The 21,921-nt window shown below is 46.7% G+C and overlaps 1 protein-coding gene across 3 annotated transcripts in view; it reads left to right on the top strand.

The window, feature by feature from the left end:
- LOC137427924 (splicing factor U2AF 65 kDa subunit) overlaps window positions 1-21,754 on the top strand; it is an 80,520-nt gene extending 58,766 nt beyond the window's left edge. For all 3 annotated transcript variants that reach the window (XM_078777629.1, XM_078777630.1, XM_078777631.1), the window contains 5 exons: window positions 3,200-3,322; window positions 3,410-3,499; window positions 19,150-19,401; window positions 20,493-20,627; window positions 21,335-21,754. In XM_078777629.1, the coding sequence (XP_078633755.1) occupies window positions 3,200-3,322; window positions 3,410-3,499; window positions 19,150-19,401; window positions 20,493-20,624 (597 nt within the window). In that variant the 3' untranslated portion in view covers window positions 20,625-20,627; window positions 21,335-21,754. The remainder of the gene's footprint in view (window positions 1-3,199; window positions 3,323-3,409; window positions 3,500-19,149; window positions 19,402-20,492; window positions 20,628-21,334) is intronic.
- The last annotated feature ends 167 nt before the right edge of the window (window positions 21,755-21,921 follow it).

Consider the following 21,921-nt stretch of genomic DNA (forward strand, 5'->3'; position numbering starts at 1 on the left):
CTCCTTGTTTACAAGCAGCGCGCGTAACGCCGCTTATTATGTACAGTATATACGAGGTCGTGCTTGTTTATACATTATTTGTTATTTATAAAGTACATTTTTCTTATTTTAAAAACACGTAACAAAAAAAATTGGTGTGGTTTTTTGGGGGCTGGAACGGATTAATAGCATTTCAATGCATTTTAATGGGGAAATTTAATTTGAGAAACGAGCAAATTGAGTTACGAGCTCGGTCACAGAACGAATTAAACTCGTAAGTCAAGGTTTCACTGTAATATATATATATATATATATATATCTTTATATATATATATATCTTTATATATATATATATATATATATATATATATATATATATATATATATATATATATATATATATATATATATATATATATATATATATATATATATATATATATATAAAGATATATATATATATAAAGATATATATATATATAAAGATATATATATATATAAAGATATATATATATGTATACATAAAGACAACTTCCGTTGAACTTGGGGACGACTAAGAAGAAGACCTTTGTTGGTCGAAAGCTTGTCGAAAATTAAAGATCGATATCCTGAAGCTACGTCCGCGTCTGATTTATTCTCCCGATTATTTATTTAATGCAAATGAGACGCCCTGCTCGTACTGTGGTTTCTACTATTTCTCAGTTATTTATATATATATATATATATATATATACATATATATATATATATGTATCTTTTATTATAATAATTATTATTATTATTTATTTTTTTTCTTCATCTACCTTTCTGGTAGTGAAAAAAAATTGAAAGTCATTCCAAACAGGAATCTTAGTGTTTTTAAGGATGTGATAAAGGACACACAGACATACCTCATGTAATGTGTTAAATAAGGAGGTGTAATAGCCACTGTGTCAACGGTGGTAAAACCCAGAATTAATTTATTAATACGACTTTTTGATAATCTCTATTTTATTTAAACTGAATTATATTCTTGAACACTGTACAACACAAATCGTCTCTTGTCACTTCCATGAACCTCCCGTTTTGCAGTACTTGGCCCTTCTCTACTATAGGATGGTGTACTAACTAGACAGTTTTGATAGTGCTAAACTTCCCGATTTTTTAATTTTTTTTTTTATAACGATCTTCAAAATCGTTATTTTAGCTCACGCCACTCCTGTTTATCATGATGGAGCTGGTAAGCTGGAAGGTAAACATGAAAGTCATTCTGGGGAGGATTTTTTATGCCGACGATCTGGTTCTTGTGATGGAGAGTTGGTGGGAGATGCAGGGGAGTGGAAAGTACTGTGGGAGTGGAAAGAGACATTTGAGAAACATGGGCTGAAAATTAGCATGGAGAAGATGAAGGTGATATGGGTCGGGCATCAGAGAAAATAAATGAATATCAGGTTAGAGGGGAACGAGATCGAACAAGGAAATAGGGTCGAGTATCTGGGGGGAACAGTGACCGGGAATGGTAAGTCAGAGGCAGAGGTGCGGAGGAGGATTCAGATGGGTGTGAATGTGTGGAGGAGGGTGGAAGGAATAATGGCAGACACATTTCAAGAGCATTGAAGGGAAAGGTTTTGTTGTCGTATGTAACACCGGCCTACCTTTCCGGTCTTGAGACGATGGCATTGACAGAGAGACAACAACAGAGGCTGCATGTTTGGGAAAACAACTGGGTCAAGAGGATTGTGGGAGTGAAGAGGGTGGATTTAAGGAGAATGGATGAACTGAGGGAGGAGATTGGTGTGCAGATTAGCTTGACGGGGAGATTGGTGAAATGCTGACTCAGACGGGCTGGACATTTGGTGCGGATAAGCGAAGAGAGAATGGTGAAGAGAGCGGATAGGTTGAGGGAAGAAGTTAGGAGGAAAAGAGGTAGACCACGGTTGAGATAGAAGGATTGTGTGAAGAGGAATTTCAGTAAGGTGGGGATGGTTGGTGAGTGTAGAGTTGGCTGAGGACAGAGGGAAGTGGAGGAGGATCGTGGTCAAGACAGGGCAGGAGGTTGGTGCTGTCAGACCTCACCCCTTATAAAGGTAAAAGGAAAAGAACGAATTTTATTGAAATTTATGTAACTAGGGCGTGCCCGTACTATATATATATCTAAAATTATATCCCCCCCCCTCTATTTACATGAAATGGTTTGGTCCATTCGCAAAGCCAAAGCGAACGGCTTGCGAGTACGGTAGAACCCCCCCCCCTCTATTTACATGAAATGGTTTGGTTCATTCGCAAAGCCAAAGCGAACGGCTTGCGAGTACGGTGACCATACCTTGGGAACCACTTGTCCGATTCATTTCAAACCTTGAAAAGGCACATCCTCGGGTCCCCAGCAATATACCTGGCAAGTTTCAATTAGATCGGACCCGTGGTTGTCGAGAAACAGCGGTCACAGACAAACACACACACACACACACAGACACACACACACACACAGACACACACACATACACACAGAGATTACTGGAATTATAGATAGATGTATACATTTGAACACTGCACGGGGTATCGTGTTCTATGAACTCTCCAGTTATTATTTTTATTCGTCTATAACGTATTCAGCATATACCCCCGCTCTAGCAGGGAAAATGGCCTTAAAATGCATGTTGTGTGTTGTATAAAGTATTCAGCATGTTTGACTTGCTCTCCACCTTGTCCATGTTTGAATCGGTTGTTGTGCATGTCACTTGTAAGTAATGTGTTTATATTTCTGCAATGATGTCCCCGGATGCATTGTTTTCATGATGTCCGTCCGTCCATGATAGGTTTTCGTTACCGCCATAACTTAAGAACGGCTGAAGTGACTTGAATCAAACTTGGTACAAGTATGTGTAAACCTGTCAGTGTGTCCATCCATGATAGATTATTTGTTACTCAAGGGTCGAGGGTCAGAGGTCACATTAAAACTCCTGTTAATGTGATGCCATTGGCAGTAGGATTAGAACTAAACTAAGTACATGTACCATGATACATATGTACAGAATAGATATTGAGGTCAAATTATCTTGGGGGTGTAGATCAAAGTTGGAGTAAGCAAAGACATAATGTGGGTAGAGTCATATCGGTCAACATCGCGACGTCTATGTCTAGTTTTATTTATTTATTTATTTATTTAGCCCGATATTGGAAGCTGTGTACGTGCTTGCACTACATCCGGATGTCAATGTATTGATGTCCCTGTCCCACCCAGGTCAAGGAGTTACTGATGCCTTTTGGGCTGTTGAAGGCGTTCAACCTTGTGAAGGACAGCAACACAAACCTTTCCAAGGGCTACGCCTTCTGTGAATACATGGACCCCGGTGTGACAGACCAGGTGAATGGGGGGAGCTTGATCTCCGAAAGTTGGGTTTTGTGTCATAGTACAAAAATGGCTTTTGACACGAGGTGTCAATTACTCTAGGTGGTCACTGCCTTGAACGGCATGCAAGTTGGAGACAAGAAGCTGGTGGTGCAGAGAGCCAGTGTTGGGGCAAAAGGCATGCAAGTGGGGGTGAGTGTCTCCTTCAGCCATGTGCTCTAGTCTGTACGTACGTCAAAAGCACTTGTCCAGGATTGTCTAAAAAGGTGTTTTAGACAATCTGCTGTGAGACGTGGCTTGCCTTGCGGATAAATGGCAACGAATAACACCGTAATTTTGCTCCAAATTCCAAAGGGTGTGAAATGATTTTTCTGTGACGAGCCTTAGACTTGCTTTCAAGTCTGTTTGTCAACATATTATATGAAGAATATATTATTCTGTACTATTAGCAGAGTGTAAAGGTATAACCCTTAAAACCTTGGTGATGTTCATGTTTCTTCTGAGCTTTGTTTTGAATATCATCACATTGTGTTTATTTTGTGCCATCTACATCTTACATTGGTAACTGGAACGGGCACTCTCTCCACCAAGCTGAACAGTTTACACTTTATATCCCACTGATAGGTGGGATTTATACATGGACCTGTACCAAAATCGAATTGGCTTGTTCTTGTCACCTACCCAACTTGTCCACCAAATTTTGCCATTACTCATCCACAACTTTTTGAACTGTCGTGCTATACAGTGCTGTATATAGTTTTGGCCCTATCTCTCAATGGTGCAGAATCACTTTGAAATCCTCCTATACAAATCTTCACCAAAATCGAATAATTTCTTCCTTGTCACACATCCAACCTGTCCACCAAGTTTAGTCTGAATCAGTCCACAGCTTTGAGATATCCTGTCTGGATCATCTTCACTTAATTTCTGCAGGATTTGAAGTTTGTAAGGATGCCATTTGTGTGCTTGAAGAATGCAGTGGATGCTGCTATTCGACACTCCTGTCTCAGCAGACAACCGCCAAAGAGACCTTTTGGGGCTTTCCATGAAATGAGCGAGGATGGTTGTAGCTGTGTGTTCATCGGTGGATGCTCTTGAAGGTCCAAAGCATGGTTTATCTGCTATGGATCCCATTTCCCTAAAATTTGCTCCCAGTTTGCTGACACAGCTGTGTGCAATCGGCATGCGGTCCGGATGCAATAGATATATATGGTGGTCCAGAAACTCTGGGCACATTTTGAAGAACGATACCTGCAACAAACAACTAAGCTTATTATTGTTCTTTGTTGCAAAACAAAACATGATTACTCGTAAACGCATTCGACCACTGCAACACGCACAGGCATCACGTGATACGCAACAGGGTGAGGTTCATCACGTGATGTAGATCGAGGTGAGCTTCGCTCACTGTGCTGCACGAGTTTGTCTTTGCATTAGTTCAGTTCATTGTGAATTAGACTCCCTAATATGACGGAGGATATCGTGAGACAGAAAAAACAAGTAGTTTGATGAAACCGGCAGCATTCTTCCAAAACAGTCACCATGTAGACCTCGTACTGTTCGAACTGAGGAAAGCAGAGCGGTCATTTGACAACAACTGGACAGTAACACACCATTATCAACTCGTCGTTTATCAAACGTCACCAACATAAACCGACCATCGATTCGAAGAATACTAAAAGACCTGAATGTGAAACCACACATACCCAGATTAATTCATTGAATATCTGAGGATGATTTTGACAGGTGTGTTGAGGCATGTGAGACATTACTTGGATTAATGGATATGGACAATGATTTGCAGACAGGATCTTGTGGTCAGATGATTCCAAGTTTACTTTATCTGGTTCTGTGAATCATCATAACAGCATGATATGGGCAGTAGACGCCCCACGATTTACTGTTGAGCACAATGTCCAGTATTAGGCTAGTGTGTCCGTCTGGGCAGGAATTTCTTCTGGAGGCATTGTTGGACCAATATTTTTCGAAAATGTGAATGCTGCAAATTACCTTCTAATGTTGGAGCAGCATGTATTTCCACTCAATGATGGCCAAATGTGGTTCATGCATGATGGTGCGCCTGCTCATTATGCTGCCAGTGTACGCCAGGCCCTTGATTTGAAATTTACAGACAAATAGATTGGCCGTCATGGTCCGGTTGAATAGCCGCCGCGGTCTTGTGATTTAACAACACCCTGTGATTTTTCTTTGGGGTTTCCTCAAACACAAAGTGTATGCGAGGAATCCTACCACCCTTGAAGACTTGAAACAATTCATCCGTAATGAGACTGCTGCCTTATGACTGAAACATGCAGAACTGTGTGTCAGAGTGTTTCATCACGGCTGCAGCTGTGCATAGACAATGAAGGAAAGCAGTTTGAACATTTGAACTGATCTGTTTCATGTATATTAGACTGATTAGACTGTTTAACGAGCAATCATGTTTTGTTTTGCACCAAAGAACAATAATAAACTTCATTGTTCGTTGCAGGTTTCATTCTTCAAAATGTGCCCATGGTTTCTGGACCACCCAGTGTGTGTGTGTGTGTGTATGTATATATATATATATGTATATATATGCCCCTGAAAGGGACCAGATTTCAGTCCAGAGAAGACATCATGCGGAATGCGACGCTGGTCGAAACTGCTGGTCCCCCCCCCCCCCCCCCGTTCCCCTCCCTTCCTTCCCCCGCCCGGCTGCCGACACAAGGGGCTGCCAATGCCGGGTACTTCTGCTAGTATATATATATATATGTATATATATATTTGGCATTTAATATGGAATATTTTTTTTGTGGGGGTGAACTTACTTTTCAAGATGTCTTAGAACCAAAAGTTCGTTGGAATTATGTTGAAATTATTCTAGATTTTGTTAATGTGACCTTTAAAAGAAACAAAAACCACATTTGACATTTCGAAACAAATAAATTGATCCTTGAAAGTGATGTAAACTGATATCGAACTCAATTCATGGACAGTACTGTGTTAAACTTCTGTACGTTTTCCAGAAGTATCTCTTTATTTTGCACATTAGCCAAAAATTTTTTTAACAAAAACAAAAGTTAAATTACAACTGGGATTACGGACAGTAAAATTACAGTTCAGTACTTCTTTTAACCCCCACGAACATTCAGGAGAGCACGTACACGTTGAGGCATGCTGTTCACGAGATTTGCCAAGGTTTGGACAGGAATCGCTTGCCATGCAGTGACAATAGCCTGCTGCAATTCACGCACAGAGGTCGGCTGCTGGTCCAAGTGGTCGATTTGACCCGTTAATTCTGCCCACAAGTTCTCTATCGGATTCATATCCGGGGACATGGCAGGCCACTCCATATGCTCTACACCACGGTCAGCAAGAAAGTGTTGGATCATGCGAGCACGATGAGGCCGTGCATTGTCACCTTGGAAGACAAAGCTTCCTCGAAAGGCTGCACGAGCAAATGGAAGCAATGTTTCTTCCAGAATGGCCCTGTACTTGAACTGGTTCAGGTTTCCATTCAGAACAACCAGGTCAGTTTTGCCCCCCTGCATGAAAAGCAGCCCAAACGGTCACCCCACCACCTCCAGCTTGGACTCTTGGCACGACACAATCTTTGTTGTCGGCTTCATTGTCTGTGCACTCGGACGCGGCCATCTTGACGATAGACCAGAAATCTAGACTCGTCACTGAAGATCGCGTGATTCCAGTGTCCTGGCTGCCATTGACGGTGCTCTCTGGCCCACTGTAATCGACGCTGGCGGTGTTGTCTGGTCAGGCGTGGCTTTCTCAGGGGACGCCTGGCACGATAGCCTGCTTGAACCAGTCGTTGGTTGACTAGCCTTCTGGATACAGGCACATTTGTCAGTTGCTGCCACTCAGCCCTAAGCCGATTAGCTGACTTGGTACGGCCATTGCAGACTAACCGGTGCAGCTGGCGATCATCCCTCCTTGTGGTTCTGCGGGGACGTCCTGACCTCGGTATTGAAGTAGGGACACCCCTCTGAGCATTTCGTTTCAGGATCTTTAACACCTGACCTTGAGTGATGCCATACTGCCGAGCAATAGCACGCTGTTTCATGCCGTAATTTCGTAAAGCCACCACTCCATGACAAACAGCATTGTCGAGTTGACGGACCATCTCCAGAGGAAGCGGCAATAACTTTTGGAGATGTGCAGCAGTTGTTTTCCACTAATACAGAACGCAACAACCCTTGTATACTCGACTGTGAAGCCAATCATCAAATGCACCTGTCCGTACATTTTGCCATGCCACCTGTGATATAATCCTGTTGTTGACTTCTTGCTACGACAGACAATCAGTGACATGGTTCTTTTAACAAATAAATCACCAAAGTGTAAAAGAAACGCACCAGATTGATATACTGAGTTAAGAAAGTAAACCCAAGTCAAGACAAAAAATAATTCCATATTAAATGCCAAGTCTGTATGTATGTATGTATGTATGTGGTCAGCTGGAAGCAGCTGGAATATATATATATATATATATATATATATATATATATATATATATATATATATTGTTACGGACACGACTTAGATGTTGCTTGACCGAGCGGAATGGCCGCCGTGTTCGCACAGTTTACCCGATTACACTCGAACGTTGGCCGAATCGCGCTATGCTAAATCAATGAAGGAAAGGACACAACGGCTGGGATTAAGGCAACGACACAAGGGGTACAGTTCTCAAGACCTCCGGAGGAGGATATAATATTGGTTATGCAGAACGGTTAGATTACACGGCAAGAGGTAAAGCACAGCAAGATGGGCACTTAGACACAGTCTTATCTTATTCCCGACAGACCACAGACAAACGGGACAAGACTGACTTACACGGGGATTGATGGCAGGGAAGGGCAGGCAGTCGATAGCTCAAGGTGCACCTTGGCTCAGGGGCAGAATCGACCCGGTCCGGTCCAGAGATGCGGGGAGGTATTTCTCAGCGCTAGGAGGTGGTGTCCTTTCTTCTCCAAGCTGAGGCGCATCTGACGTCACCTCCCTCTTCCTGCGCATGTCCAGCGGGGAGTGACACGCCCTCGGCTCGTTAGCTCCGCCCCAGATGGAATCGGTCCGCCGCTTCTTATTGGGTGCGGGGGGTTACCGGGCTCCGCCCTTGACGAGGAGCTGACAGTGAGCCCCTGCGTGGTAACCCCGTCGGAGCACATGTTCAATGGCGGCTAACCAAGCCGGAGTGAGGACGCACACTCCCCGCGCCGCCGCCGCCGCTGTTGTTGTTGTTGGGGTTGTAGTTCCATGAGGAAGAGCTGCGGGGAGGTATTGGGAGGTCCTAAACTTTCTAACGGTGCCATACAATCACATTCTGGTGCAACGAAGAGTCAGAATTAATGGAAACGAGTCCTTAACTGACATAGACTAAGAATAACTAGCAAGATGTCCTATAGTTGTCTACGTGAGATGCGGTGAACCTGGGTGCGACATTTAATGGGGGAAATAGGGGAAGGTCGGTTCTACAGAGCGTTGTTTACAGACAATGGGACTAGGGAATGGGGGATTGGGGATAGTTGGGGAGTATTGGGGAAATAGGGGAATATTTACAAGCGGATATGGATGGAGGCCAAATCCCATATCCGCAACATTGCACCCTTCTCTACCTCGGGGCGACCCGACCCGATAAATTTTTACCTACGTTAGTGTGGCACTCAGATGTAGTTCCCTCTATTATTAACTCAACCCTGAGTGCGACAGCTTTACAGATGTTCACAAATGAGTAAATATGTCCCCCTGCGACGTTGCACCCTTCTCCTCACAGAAACACACCCACAGGATAACCGAATTGCGGAAAGAATCCTCAAACTAAACATACAGCCGGTAGGGAGCATTATTTACACAAGACTACACTGATATTTACACTACGATCCAGGACCTGTTTTTGGAGGAACACATGCAGATGTTATGCATAGAGAGAGCACGCATGCCAGCATCGATACACCAACCCACGAGTGCTCTGTGGCCCTACGGCCTTTAATAATGTGCAGAGCACCCCATCCAAGCACCAAAAGCACCACCCCATCATGTACAGTTTGCACCATCCGGTGCACCAATAAAGTGTTCAACGTCACCGGTGGTGTCGCAGCCGGCCGATGTTCTGCCGCTGGTCTTGCCTTCCTGAAGTGCTTGGCCTTCTAGCTTCCTTAGAAAATAAAGAAAGGCGCCAACCGCGTCCATTTCTGTATTGTGGCCGTCAGGGGGCCAACTAAAAGTGGTTCACCTGTATAGCATAGGTGCCACGTTGACCCATAGGTCCATCAACGGGTGGTGCTTGGCCGCAAAAGACTGCGGTCCATGGTGGGCAGCCACAAAAATTGCGGTCCATATGGTGTATCGATCCAGGCAGCAAGCAGCGAAAGTACAGGCCCACAACTGCGGAGCCAGCACCTCTCTCTCCTCTCTCTCTGCCCCAAAGCCAGATCCTCGTAGGTGGGAGACAAAAGAAGAAGACAAGTGAGTAAGGTGGTAAGGGCGCAAAAGTGCACGCAATACCAGGTAATGCACACTAGGGCCACATGGGAACCAGGTGAGACAGGTACGTTCCTACCGTACGCCCCCCCCCCCCCCCCACCAGGTAACCTACATTGCCCCTCCCTTACCCCTTACTGTATCCACAAAACACAACACTACCCATAAACATCTACTTTACAAATCCACAACGTCCCTACTGTCTTCCCCGTTCCTCCCATAAACCAAATTCATCTTCTCTCCCTCCTAACCAATCAAATTTGCCATTTCCAACTCTCATCAAAATTTGCCATCTCCAACTCAACATCAAAATTTGCCATCACCAATTCATCATCAGTCCCTCCTAGGGAGGGAGAGATGGAATCACCCCAATGTCTCATCCACGTCGTGATGCGTCTCACAAATCCAACAGCAATTCTCATTTCCTGCAACACAAAACAAAGGAACACAGGTGTGGAGTCATCATCACCACAGGTAAGTGGCTGCGTATGGTGCGACAGGTTCATCAATCCTAACTATTTCCTAAATGACTTTAACAACTTTACATTACCCGGGGTCTTTCCCTGCCAATCCATTGGCCAACTTACACTATGGGTTCTAAAAACCAATTCCCATTGACCAAACTGTGGTGCCTCTCAATTTGGGGTCTCACTCCCCCGATTCATCTCCCGGTGCCTTCGCACAATTTCTGGGCTGTGACGTGTAGCTCTCCCAGCAGGTCTACCCACCTGCACACCTCCACCACTGTAGTTGCCACCCGAGCTTACCTAGCTCCTCACCCTAACCTATCTAACTGGGGAAGGCCCTCTCCTGGCTCTGTCACCCCTTGGTGCCCTCTGGCACTGGGCTACCCGGGTCCGTCCTCCGGATCCTCGGGCCCCATCCACAACTACCGGCTCCCAGAGCCCACCTGCGGCCTCACCTGGCCGACATCCTCACAGTGGTGGAGTGCCCAACCCAACTACACACACTAACAGGCTACACGCCCAGCCATTTCCACAACACTAATGCACCCATCCACAATCCATTCTGCAACCGCACCACAAATGCCAATATCCAACCACAATTTACCTATACCCTCTACCTAACACTTACACTACCCGCCCCGGGTACTCGTGAAAGGGGTCCACTCTTCCCCCATCCACACCTTCGCACCATGCACACCACTCCGTACCACTTACTCCAACTCTCTCCACACCACTCATTCTCTGCTCCATATATTCCACACACCTGCACTTGCACACCTGTGCTCTCACACCTGGTGCCACCTGCACCCTTCTCTCCCCAAGCGCATTCGCGCTGATCCACAACACTCACTGCTCCACACACCTGTCCAGTTCTCACACAGCATCATCTCATCTAACTACTCCCCTCTGAAACTTGCGCTTCCCAGTCGTCCCTTTAAACTATTGCGCTCCCTCGTCATTATCATCCATACTAATCTACCTGCGTCCCCACTACAGGTATCAGTTACTAACTAACCTTAACGTCACCTAATGTCATCTTCGCTAGATCCCTATCACTATAACCTAACCCACCCGGGCTAGTTTTCACTGCCATCACCCCATAAACTATAGCGCATTTGCCCCATTGTTTGTGAGGGATGACAGAGTTGCCATCCCACCACATCGGGCATCTCCCACTACCAATTTTGCACATCAAATGTCAACCAATCAAAAATTTGCCAATCACTACTCATCATCTGCCAATCATTACTGCCAATCCTTTGCCAATCATCAAATTTTGTTTTTCTAATTTCGGGGCCTAAACACTATCCTCGTCATTACCGTCTACTTACTAATGCCTCTCGGTGCGCCAATTCACGTCCAAAGCCCGGCTTCGTAAAGCCGAGCAATGAATGCGGGTTGTTTGGTGCCAGTGGCTGGATACGTCCCGCATTCGGTGCAGGGAAGGAGGTTTACCCGGGCCGAGGTCCCACGCACCATCTCGGCGTGGAGCCATCCAATGTCCCGATCTCGACCTGCCGGCACGTCTCAATAGAAAGTGGTCGCCATGACGACCCTTCCTATCGGGCTGCCCGCTCCGCCTAGTGGAGCCCGGACGCGGCCGTTCCAAGCGAGGCCCGGCCACCAAGGGCTCGATTCGGCTATAAGTCGTTCTAACCTCTAACCCGGTTACCGTCGATGCCTCACCTGGATGCTTACTAGCATACGCTACCCCTTTCTTGCTCATACCTCCAGCCGTTTCCATGCTCCTCGTCGTACCTTCTCTAACACACCCAGGTACACTCATTCCACTCACAGCCTTGGTCACACACCTGACCACCGAACACTTTGGCACACATTCGTTGGTCGCACACCTCACCAACACACCTCTTCGCGCCCCTTTCTCGGTCACCTCCTCTGTGACAATCACAGGTGTGCTTTCACTCGCACACCCAACCACGTGCCTCACTACCAATTCCAGCGTGCATTCCCACACACGCTCTACCATTCCAGGTGTGCTTCCTTTCTCACCTGCCACAACCAACTCACGCTCCGTGTCACTCTTACTACTCTCACCTCCACTCTTGACAGCGCACTCACCCTTACTCTCGACAGCGCACTCTTTCCTCATGCACCCGTCCGTTACACACCTTTCTCGCGCACACTCTCCCGTTACACCCTCTGTAACACTCACCACAGGTGTACACTCTTCCTTACTTTTGACAGCGCACTCTTTCCCCATGCACCTGTCCGTCACACATCTTTCTCACACACCCTCTCCCGTTACATCCTCTGTAACACTCACCACAGGCGTGCATTCTCCCTTTACACCCTACGTAACACTCCTCACTACGCGCTTCCATGTGCTCCCTCGCACACGCGCTACGACCGACTCACTCTCGACAGCTCCCTCACTCCTTGGCACGCACTTTTTCCTCACACACCCCAGAGTCGGACTTTCTCGCACACCTCCTTTTTCGCACACCAGACCTGTCGCACACTTCACCAACGGCCTCTCACGAACACCCGGGTCTATCTCGACCCCCAAGCTTCTTAAATCACCTGGCGCATCATACGCACGACCATATTGGTCACCACTTACACCGGGTCCTCTTCCTCTTCGCTTCTCCTCCATCACCTGCGAATCCCTCATCCGGTTAATGAGCACATCATCACGATCCGAACACAGACTTTGGACCAATTCTTTTATCTCCTCTTTTATCTCTTTCTTATCCCCTCTCCGTCGCTTCTTAATTTCGCTCACCCCTTCTTCCACTTCTTCTAATTTCTGCTTCACCTCTTTTATTTCCCGGTACGTCTCCTCAAGCTCGTCCTCCAAGGCTACCTTGACCGTTTCCATGTGCGTCCTCACCTGCCGGTCCTTCGTCTCCATTACCTCTGTCACCTCGTCCAACCTCGTTGTCAGTCACTCACGTACCATCTGACATTCCCTCTTCGTCGCTATCAAGTCGTCTTTTAGTTCTTTCTGTGTCGCTTTTAACCCTCCTAGTACCGCAGTGTTCCTTTGTACCTGCTCCACTAACTCAGTCTGTCCCACCGTCAGCTGTTCCACCTCCTGCGTCAGGTCCTCTATGCCCCCTTGTAACTTTACAGTCCCCTTTCTCACCTCCTTCTCCATGTGCTCCTTACAGTGCCTCACCTCCTCGCGCACTCCTCCGACCTCCTCACTCACACCTCTTCTGATCTCTTCTCCCATCACTTGCATCTCCTGCCCAGATGCCACCCTCTTCTGCTCCATTTCCTCCCTGTGAGCATCCAATTGAGTTTCTACCCCCATTCTGACCCCCTCTATCTGCTGCCCCATTTGTTTAACTTCCCTTTCCGCTTGGTCCCTCATGTCCCTCAATTTGCCTTCCATACTGTTTTCTAACCCCTCTAACCCCTTTTGCATCCCTTCCATTTGATTCTCTTGAGCGGCCATTCTGTTTTCTACCCCCATTAACCCCTCCTGTATTTCCCCTAATCTATTGTCTAATCCCTCTATTCTACTCCCTAACCCTCCGATCTGGGCCCCCATGTCCTCCCTCAATTTCTCGCTATTGGACCCCATCCTTTGTTCTAACCGTTGGCTATTGGCCCCCATTTGGCCCTCCAATCGCTCACCCTGAGCATCCATCCGGTTCCCCATTTGTCCCATACTGCTTTTCAAACCTCTAATTTGGTCTCCCAATTGCTCACTATTCTTTTCCATAAGGGCCGTCATTTGCATCATAAAAAGGTTCAAATCCACCGGTGGCGCTACTACGGGCGCGGTCGCCGTGGCCATGTGCGAGGCGCCATTTTGCGCGCCCGTAACCTCGTGCGCGACGACGCTATTTTGCGAGCCTGCCACCCTCACTGCTTCGCTCTCCTCTTGTCCCTCAATTTGGTCCTGGATCGACCCTGCCTCACTCTCCTCTACCGGAACCCAGCCGTCTTGATCTGCCATAGCGCGACTTTCAAAATTCGGGTTTTTATTTTTGTAAAACACAATCAAATTTCGCCGTTATAATTTCGAGCGCGTGAAACGCGCTTCGGGTCCACCTCACTCCTCGACACCAATTGTTACTGTACTAACACAATTGGTGTCCCAAAATTTGGGCCTAACAAATTTAGTCCCAGGTCCGAATCCAACTCCTGACAACCAATTGTTACGGACACGACTTAGATGTTGCTTGACCGAGCGGAATGGCCGCCGTGTTCGCGCAGTTTACCCGATTACACTCGAACGTTGGCCGAATCGCGCTATGCTAAATCAATGAAGGAAAGGACACAACGGCTGGGATTAAGGCAACGACACAAGGGGTACAGTTCTCAAGACCTCCGGAGGAGGATATAATATTGGTTATGCAGAACGGTTAGATTACACGGCAAGAGGTAAAGCACAGCAAGATGGGCACTTAGACACAGTCTTATCTTATTCCCGACAGACCACAGACAAACGGGACAAGACTGACTTACACGGGGATTGATGGCAGGGAAGGGCAGGCAGTCGATAGCTCAAGGTGCACCTTGGCTCAGGGGCAGAATCGACCCGGTCCGGTCCAGAGATGCGGGGAGGTATTTCTCAGCGCTAGGAGGTGGCGTCCTTTCTTCTCCAAGCTGAGGCGCATCTGACGTCACCTCCCTCTTCCTGCGCATGTCCAGCGGGGAGTGACACGCCCTCGGCTCGTTAGCTCCGCCCCAGATGGAATCGGTCCGCCGCTTCTTATTGGGTGCGGGGGTTACCGGGCTCCGCCCTTGACGAGGAGCTGACAGTGAGCCCCTGCGTGGTAACCCCGTTGGAGCACATGTTCAATGGCGGCTAACCAAGCCGGAGTGAGGACGCACACTCCCCGCGCCGCTGTTGTTGTTGTTGGGGTTGTAGTTCCATGAGGAAGAGCTGCGGGGAGGTATTGGGAGGTCCTAAACTTTCTAACGGTGCCATACAATCACATTCTGGTGCAACGAAGAGTCAGAATTAATGGAAACGAGTCCTTAACTGACATAGACTAAGAATAACTAGCAAGATGTCCTATAGTTGTCTACGTGAGATGCGGTGAACCTGGGTGCGACATTTAATGGGGGAAATAGGGGAAGGTCGGTTCTACAGAGCGTTGTTTACAGACAATGGGACTAGGGAATGGGGGATTGGGGATAGTTGGGGAGTATTGGGGAAATAGGGGAATATTTACAAGCGGATATGGATGGAGGCCAAATCCCATATCCGCAACATTATATATATATATATATATATATATATACATAAACATATACAGTCATACCCTGTTTTACGCCACTTCGACCTCCGTCAAATCCGACTTTACGCCACTCTTCTAGAGTAAATTTCAGTTCAGCGAACGTCACCATATATATATTGTTGCGGAACCCAATGTCGGCCTCGGATCCCTTCTCGAGGGGGGATTAGTCCCCTTGTTTGTTACTGACCGACGTGGTCCCTGAAGCTGCACCGCGACCTCCGGAAAGGCCGGTGCACAGCCCCGTTCGTGACCGCGGATAAGTTGGTAATTTGCCGAGCGGATGGCAGCCACGGCACGAACTGTTAACAATGACTAGACCCGATTCTCAAACGTTGGCCAAATCGTGCCACAGGTATTCAATGGGGAAAAGTCAAAGACGACGGATGTGAAGAAGAAGAAGACGAAAAGGGTTTGAAATACAACTATAATTTATTACTACTATTTACAACCAAAAGAAACCAAGAAGGAGGAAGGATAATAAAATAAAATACAGAAGAAGAAGAAACACAGTGCAAATTAGCTTACCTATAAACAGTCTTACTTAACCCAGGACAGAACAAACAAAGACAGACTCACACGAATGGGGAATGAAGGCAGGAACGATTGGCGGGAAGGAGAGGATGGTCCAGGTGGTCCACAGAGCTGGAAGGATGCGGGTCCTGTTCGTGTAAACGGCAAGGCTCGAGGTGAGCGGCCGCCAACCCTCCTCAATCTGGTTCGCACGGCGTCGTTTCTTTGTAGCAGCGGGTCGAAACTGCCGTCAAAGCTCAACTCAACTGCGGTGGACTCAGCTGCGGTGGACTCAACTGTGGTGGACTCAACTGTGGTGGACTCAACTGCGGTGGACTCCTACTCATCTGCTTAAGCAGTCCCTCCCAACCCCCTTTTATGAGGCGCGTGGTGATCAAGCCGCCGGCCTTTTGGAAACGCCCATCGGGTCGCTCTCCGCAGTGCCGATTGGTGGGCACGGGCTCTCTGGCTCCACCCTTGATGACGATGGTCGGGCACGCCCTTCTTCCCCGAGCTGACCACGCCGTAATGGCGGCAAATGCAGTTGGCAATAAATGCAGTTGGCAATAGAGGCTTTGGGAATGGGAATGAAAGGGAATCTACTCTATTTGAATTCGGTGCAATGGAGTGTCAATTAATGGAAGACACAGCCTTAACCTACATAGAAATTGGAAATAAACTACCAACAAGGAGGAAATCTATGATTGGCTAACGTGATTGTATATGACCTAACTAAGGGACGCCCTTTTGACCTTTATACACAACTGGAGGAAGGAGGGTGATATTTTTTCAACAATAAAAAAACACAATTCTCATTTCCACAACAATATAGATATATATATATATATACTAGCTTGGCTCGGCTCGCTACGCTCGCCTCACCAAGCGTCGATACAATTGAAGTTGGAAAAAAAAATTTCCCCAAAAAATTCCCCCCCAAAAAAATATATATTTGGAATTTTTTTTTTAAAATCCCCTTAGGACATACCGACGGGAGAGATATGTGCATTCCAGAAGTTTGGTACGATTTCACAAAAGTTTGAGAAAGTAGTTCAGTGACAACACAGGACAGGACAGGACAGATGCTGCACAAATATATATATATATATATATATATATATATATATATACATAAACATATACAGTCATACCCTGTTTTACGCCACTTCGACCTCCGTCAAATCCGACTTTACGCCACTCTTCTAGAGTAAATTTCAGTTCAGCGAACGTCATTATGTGCGACTTTCCGTCACTCCTACATCATCATCTCCTTTATCTCAAAGGAGGAGAAGACCATGCCCGGCTACAAAGTCGCGAAGGAGCGGCTAATGCTAATGCTTGGGGGTAATTGCACCGCGACTTCAAGCTGAAGCCGCTCTTAGTGTATCTTGGTGTATCATGTGTGTGAGTATGAGGATGAGCTTTAGGCGCAAATGAGGAATTGAATGAGGATCTTTGGAATGAACTTGGTGAAATGAGGCATTGGTCGAGAATGGTTGTGTGTGTGAGAATCTGGTTATTGTTGAACTTGGTGAAATGAGGCAATGGTCTGGGATGACCGGAGAAAGGGTATGAGTGGTGTATTGAGGACATGTGTAATGGTGTTGAGTGATTGACTTGCATGGGGTGCAAGTGGATAAATGAAGAGAATACTTGGTGTGTGGAGTGAGTAGTGAGTAGTGTGGATTGTGTGGTGTGGAGTGCATGGTGCGAAGGAGTGGATGGGGGAGGATGAACCCCTTCACGAATACCCGGGGTGGATAGTTTAAAGTTAGGTCGAGGGAGTAGGTAAATTGTTTGGAAATTGACATCTGTGGTGCAGGGAGTAGCAAGTTGTTGTTGATGCATATCCTTGTATAGAACCAATCGACGTGTGCATGTATGTGCACATGTGCATGGATTTGCAAATGCCTGCCTGTACGTCGTCGTTTCTGCGTATATCGCATTGTCCAAAAATAAAGAAGCAAGCAACTTCGGCCACTCGAGGAAAGACGGGGCACGCCTACGACTCGGAGGCGAGCGTCGATCCCCGGGGCGGCCGGGTTCACGGAACCCTGAGCTCGTTCGTTCGTCACAGATGACACGACACGACCACCGGTGAAACTGCTCGGACACGTTGGGTAAAGCACGCCGTGGTGAAGCGGGCCGCGGAGCCACTCGGCACACAAGCCAGCTCACGGTCGACACGTCCGTGCCGGTCACCCCGTTCGAGGAGAAAACCTGATCGATAGAAAACAACGGAGGGACTCCCGACGGGGAGCGGCAAAGATTCAGGACGAAGCCGCAGCCTCCTCCAGTTATTTACTCTAGTTTTACGAATTAAGGTGTTTGTCTTCATTTTAAGGCATTCTTAAGACATTACGCCTGGTTTACGTCAAAAGCGGAGTTACGTCATGGCTTATGGAACCAATTAATGATGTAGGCCGGGGTATTACTGTATATATATTATACGAGCAATACTAGCAGGGGCTACCCGGCACTAATGGGGAGGGGGAGAGAGATACCCGGCACTGCCTGGCTGGGTGAGCTTTTCCCGGCGGTGAATTCAGGACGTGTTGGATATTGAAAATCCATTGAGTTATTGGCCTCATGGTTGGTTACCTTTTGCCTGCAGGCCAGCAGCAGCACTGCCTGACCCCACATCCCAATATGCACTTCATGGCGGCATTTGATGGCCTCAAAACAGACATCAAGGCCAACGTGCGGTAGCTTTAAACTATTCCCAGATTCTGAAGTACCTACACCCAAAATTTGGGGACTCTGGATGCCACGGTTCGGCCGTGAAAGAATAATGAACACCCAAGCAAATGCACACACAAACACATTTGAAAACATTTAGGTAGATTATTTCATCTCCATACCTTCCCCCCACCCCAACCTTCCTCCTGTATTCTTCTTGCCCTACTCCAATCTCATAACCTCCCTTCTCCCCCACCCCTGCCCTCCATCCTTCATTTGCGTATGCCTGACCTCAATACTCGTTTCATATGTAACTTCTGAAACGTCAGGCTTATATTACGTATTTTTAAAAGGGTGGTCTGGACAAACTTGTTTATTAGTGGGGGCATTCTCCTAACCTCGCAAATGACTCGGTATGGTTGAAAACGAAATTAAATGCAGGACAGATTGCCATTGATTGCCACTCTCCCTCTCTTCCCTCGTGTCCCAGGGTGCAGCACCAGTGGCTCCAGTGACTGTGCAGGTTCCAGGCCTGGATGTACCAGATGTCCTTCAGCAGGGCACACAGCCCACGCGTATCCTATGTCTTTTGAACATGGTTACGCCCGAAGAGTTAATTGACGAGGAGGAATACAACGACATTCTGGATGACATCCGTGAAGAGTGCAATAAGTACGGCCCCGTGATCTCCATTGAGATCCCGCGGCCTGTGGACGGTGTCGAAGTTGCTGGCTGCGGGAAGGTGAGGGCTGCTGGACTGTATCAGTGACGTTGTGTTTCGATCTTTGGACTCTTCCTCTCAAATCTCTTTGGACTCTTCTTCCTCTCAAATCTAGTGCGGTGGGGTGGTAATCATTTGTGCCTCGTTATCCAATGAAAGTGTGATACCCAGCCTTTTCTACCTGGCACACACCTGCATTCTTAAGTTTGAAACTGTTGATGTTTTATTTTGTTACTTTGTAAGGAATGAAAGTGTAATGGGATTGTGGTCCCATTTGCTCTTCATCTGAATGAAATGGTTCCAACGATGTATACCATAGATATGCGGTAGACCAAGCACAAGTCAACATAAAGTTGAATAAAGGTATTAATCCGACTGTTGACTGAGACGGGCCTGCTTAGGTTTATTTATTAATTCATATTTTAGGAGGTGAGAAAACACTCCATTTGTCAGCAACTAGAAACACCCATTCCCTCCGGGAATTGCCTGGTTTATGGAGAGGGGGAATGGACAGAATGGCGGGAAATTATTTATTTTGTGCCCGTGGCCAGCCTCCAGGTGGTGTCAGTAAGCCTCGGGCACAGGTGAAAATTGCAAGTCATCTCCCATTCTTTGCAGTGGGTGGGGGATTATTTTCTGCCCAAAACCCGACACTGGGTACCACCAAACACTTCTGCAGAATTTGGTGGAGGTCAGCCAAGCGGTTTTTAAATCGATATGGTTCAGATGTTCCCAATATACGTAGGGAGTTGCCAAATTTTTAGGACAATGACAACATCGGTGTCTGAGGCTGAAAATGAGTTGAATTGCAAGCTAGCGACATCGCGTTGTGTCGAGCGATATATGCAGCAATGTGAAGAGGGATAACTATAAAACATGAAAGGTAATTTGGCTGTTTTGTTTCCGAGTGAAATGTAGAGTTGCGAGGAGGAGGGGGTGGTGTTAATGTTAAGCGGGATGTGTTGTAATATCCGTATTTGGACATTCAAAATGAATAATAATTATTGCCTTGCACTCCCATGTGTCTGCAACCCCCGCTAACCCCCGCTCTAGCAGGGAAAATGGCCTTAAAATGCATGTTGTTTGTTGTTGTACTCCCATGTGTCTGCAAGATCTTCGTGGAGTTTGCAACCGTGACCGACTGCCAAAAAGCCCAGCAGGCCCTTTCTGGGCGCAAGTTTGCCAATCGCATCGTCGTCACCAAGTACTTTGATCCGGAGAGCTACGAGAATCGAGATTTTTAGAAAGTAAGGACAAGTCGGTGGTCTGTCTTCTAGCTCCTCTTTATAGTCTTGCAAACCCTGTTCTTTCATGCTTTCACCGCCCCCCGAAGCCCCCCTCCCCCTCCCTCCTCCAGGTTTCTACGAGGTGCACACGCTCAAACATCAACCTCCTTCTGGTGGTTTTCCCTCGATCCAGGATCACTGCTCACCTCCACTCATTCGTTCCTCTTCTTCCCACCTGTGGAACCAACTTCCACATTCTCTTCAATCTGATTCTTCCCTCCAGGTCTTCAAGACCGCTGTTCGCCACCATCTCAAATCATCCCCGATCCAAAACGATGATCTTTCCTACCCTTGTTAAACCCCCACCCCCATGCCAAGCTCCCTCCAAATTTCCAGTTTTACCTTCCTGAGAGTTACCTTCTGCATCCATGTTGTCCACCTCATGCCTCCTCTCCTACCCCTCATTCCTCACCTTATTTGTCCAACTCTCTATTTTGTCCCTCAGCCATGCTGTTAGTGTCCCCCCTATCGCTACTGTTACTTTCGTCCTGATCCGTTCAGTGGTCTAGCTCTTCCACGAGACTTGACGTTGTATATAAAAAAAGAACGACGAACCCATTATTATTTTATTCCGTGTTTTTACTTATTTCTGAAGAATTTTTTTTCGTTTTTTTCATCCTTCATATCATTCGCGTACTCTAATGGGGTTGTCTTTACTGTATCTGCAGCAGACACCGTCAACTGATCTGCTACATTCCTTGATGGGAGGCCCTCGGTATTGAGCTCAGCTCAAAAAAAAAAAATAACAAAGCTGAACAACTGCCTGGTGGAGAGTGCGGCGCGAATGCTCATTTTGGAAAGTCGGGGAGGCGCAGAGCGTTTTTTGCCTTTTCTTCACCCATTCTTTTGTTGCTTTTTTTTTTTTTGCTTCTGTGCTGCCACCCCCCGCCTGCCTGTCTCGTCGCACATCAGGTCATCGAGCGTCCACTGTACTAGCTTTTGTGAACGAAGCGGTGAGATTGGCCTTCTGCACAGCGTATGAATAGTTTAATGATAAAACTTCTTTTTGAAAGAAATTCCCTGTTGGTATCTTCTGTGTTTCCAGTAGTGTAATACAATAAACTTTAACTTTTGTTTTTATGCTTTAAGTGTGTTTTGCATCTGAATTCTTCTCACTGGTTGTTGATTGAATAAGACTGAGAGAAGGAGAGTTTTTAAACTTGATTTTAAGTTGATCATGTACTATATTTTCTCCACCAGTTTTTTCGCTCTGTCCGTCCAGGGCAGAGCTTTTCTGGCCTGACCTCAACAAAAC

This window comes from Myxine glutinosa, chromosome 5, assembly GCF_964187855.1.
Source record: "Myxine glutinosa chromosome 5, kmMyxGlut1.1, whole genome shotgun sequence".
NCBI lineage: Eukaryota > Metazoa > Chordata > Myxini > Myxiniformes > Myxinidae > Myxine > Myxine glutinosa.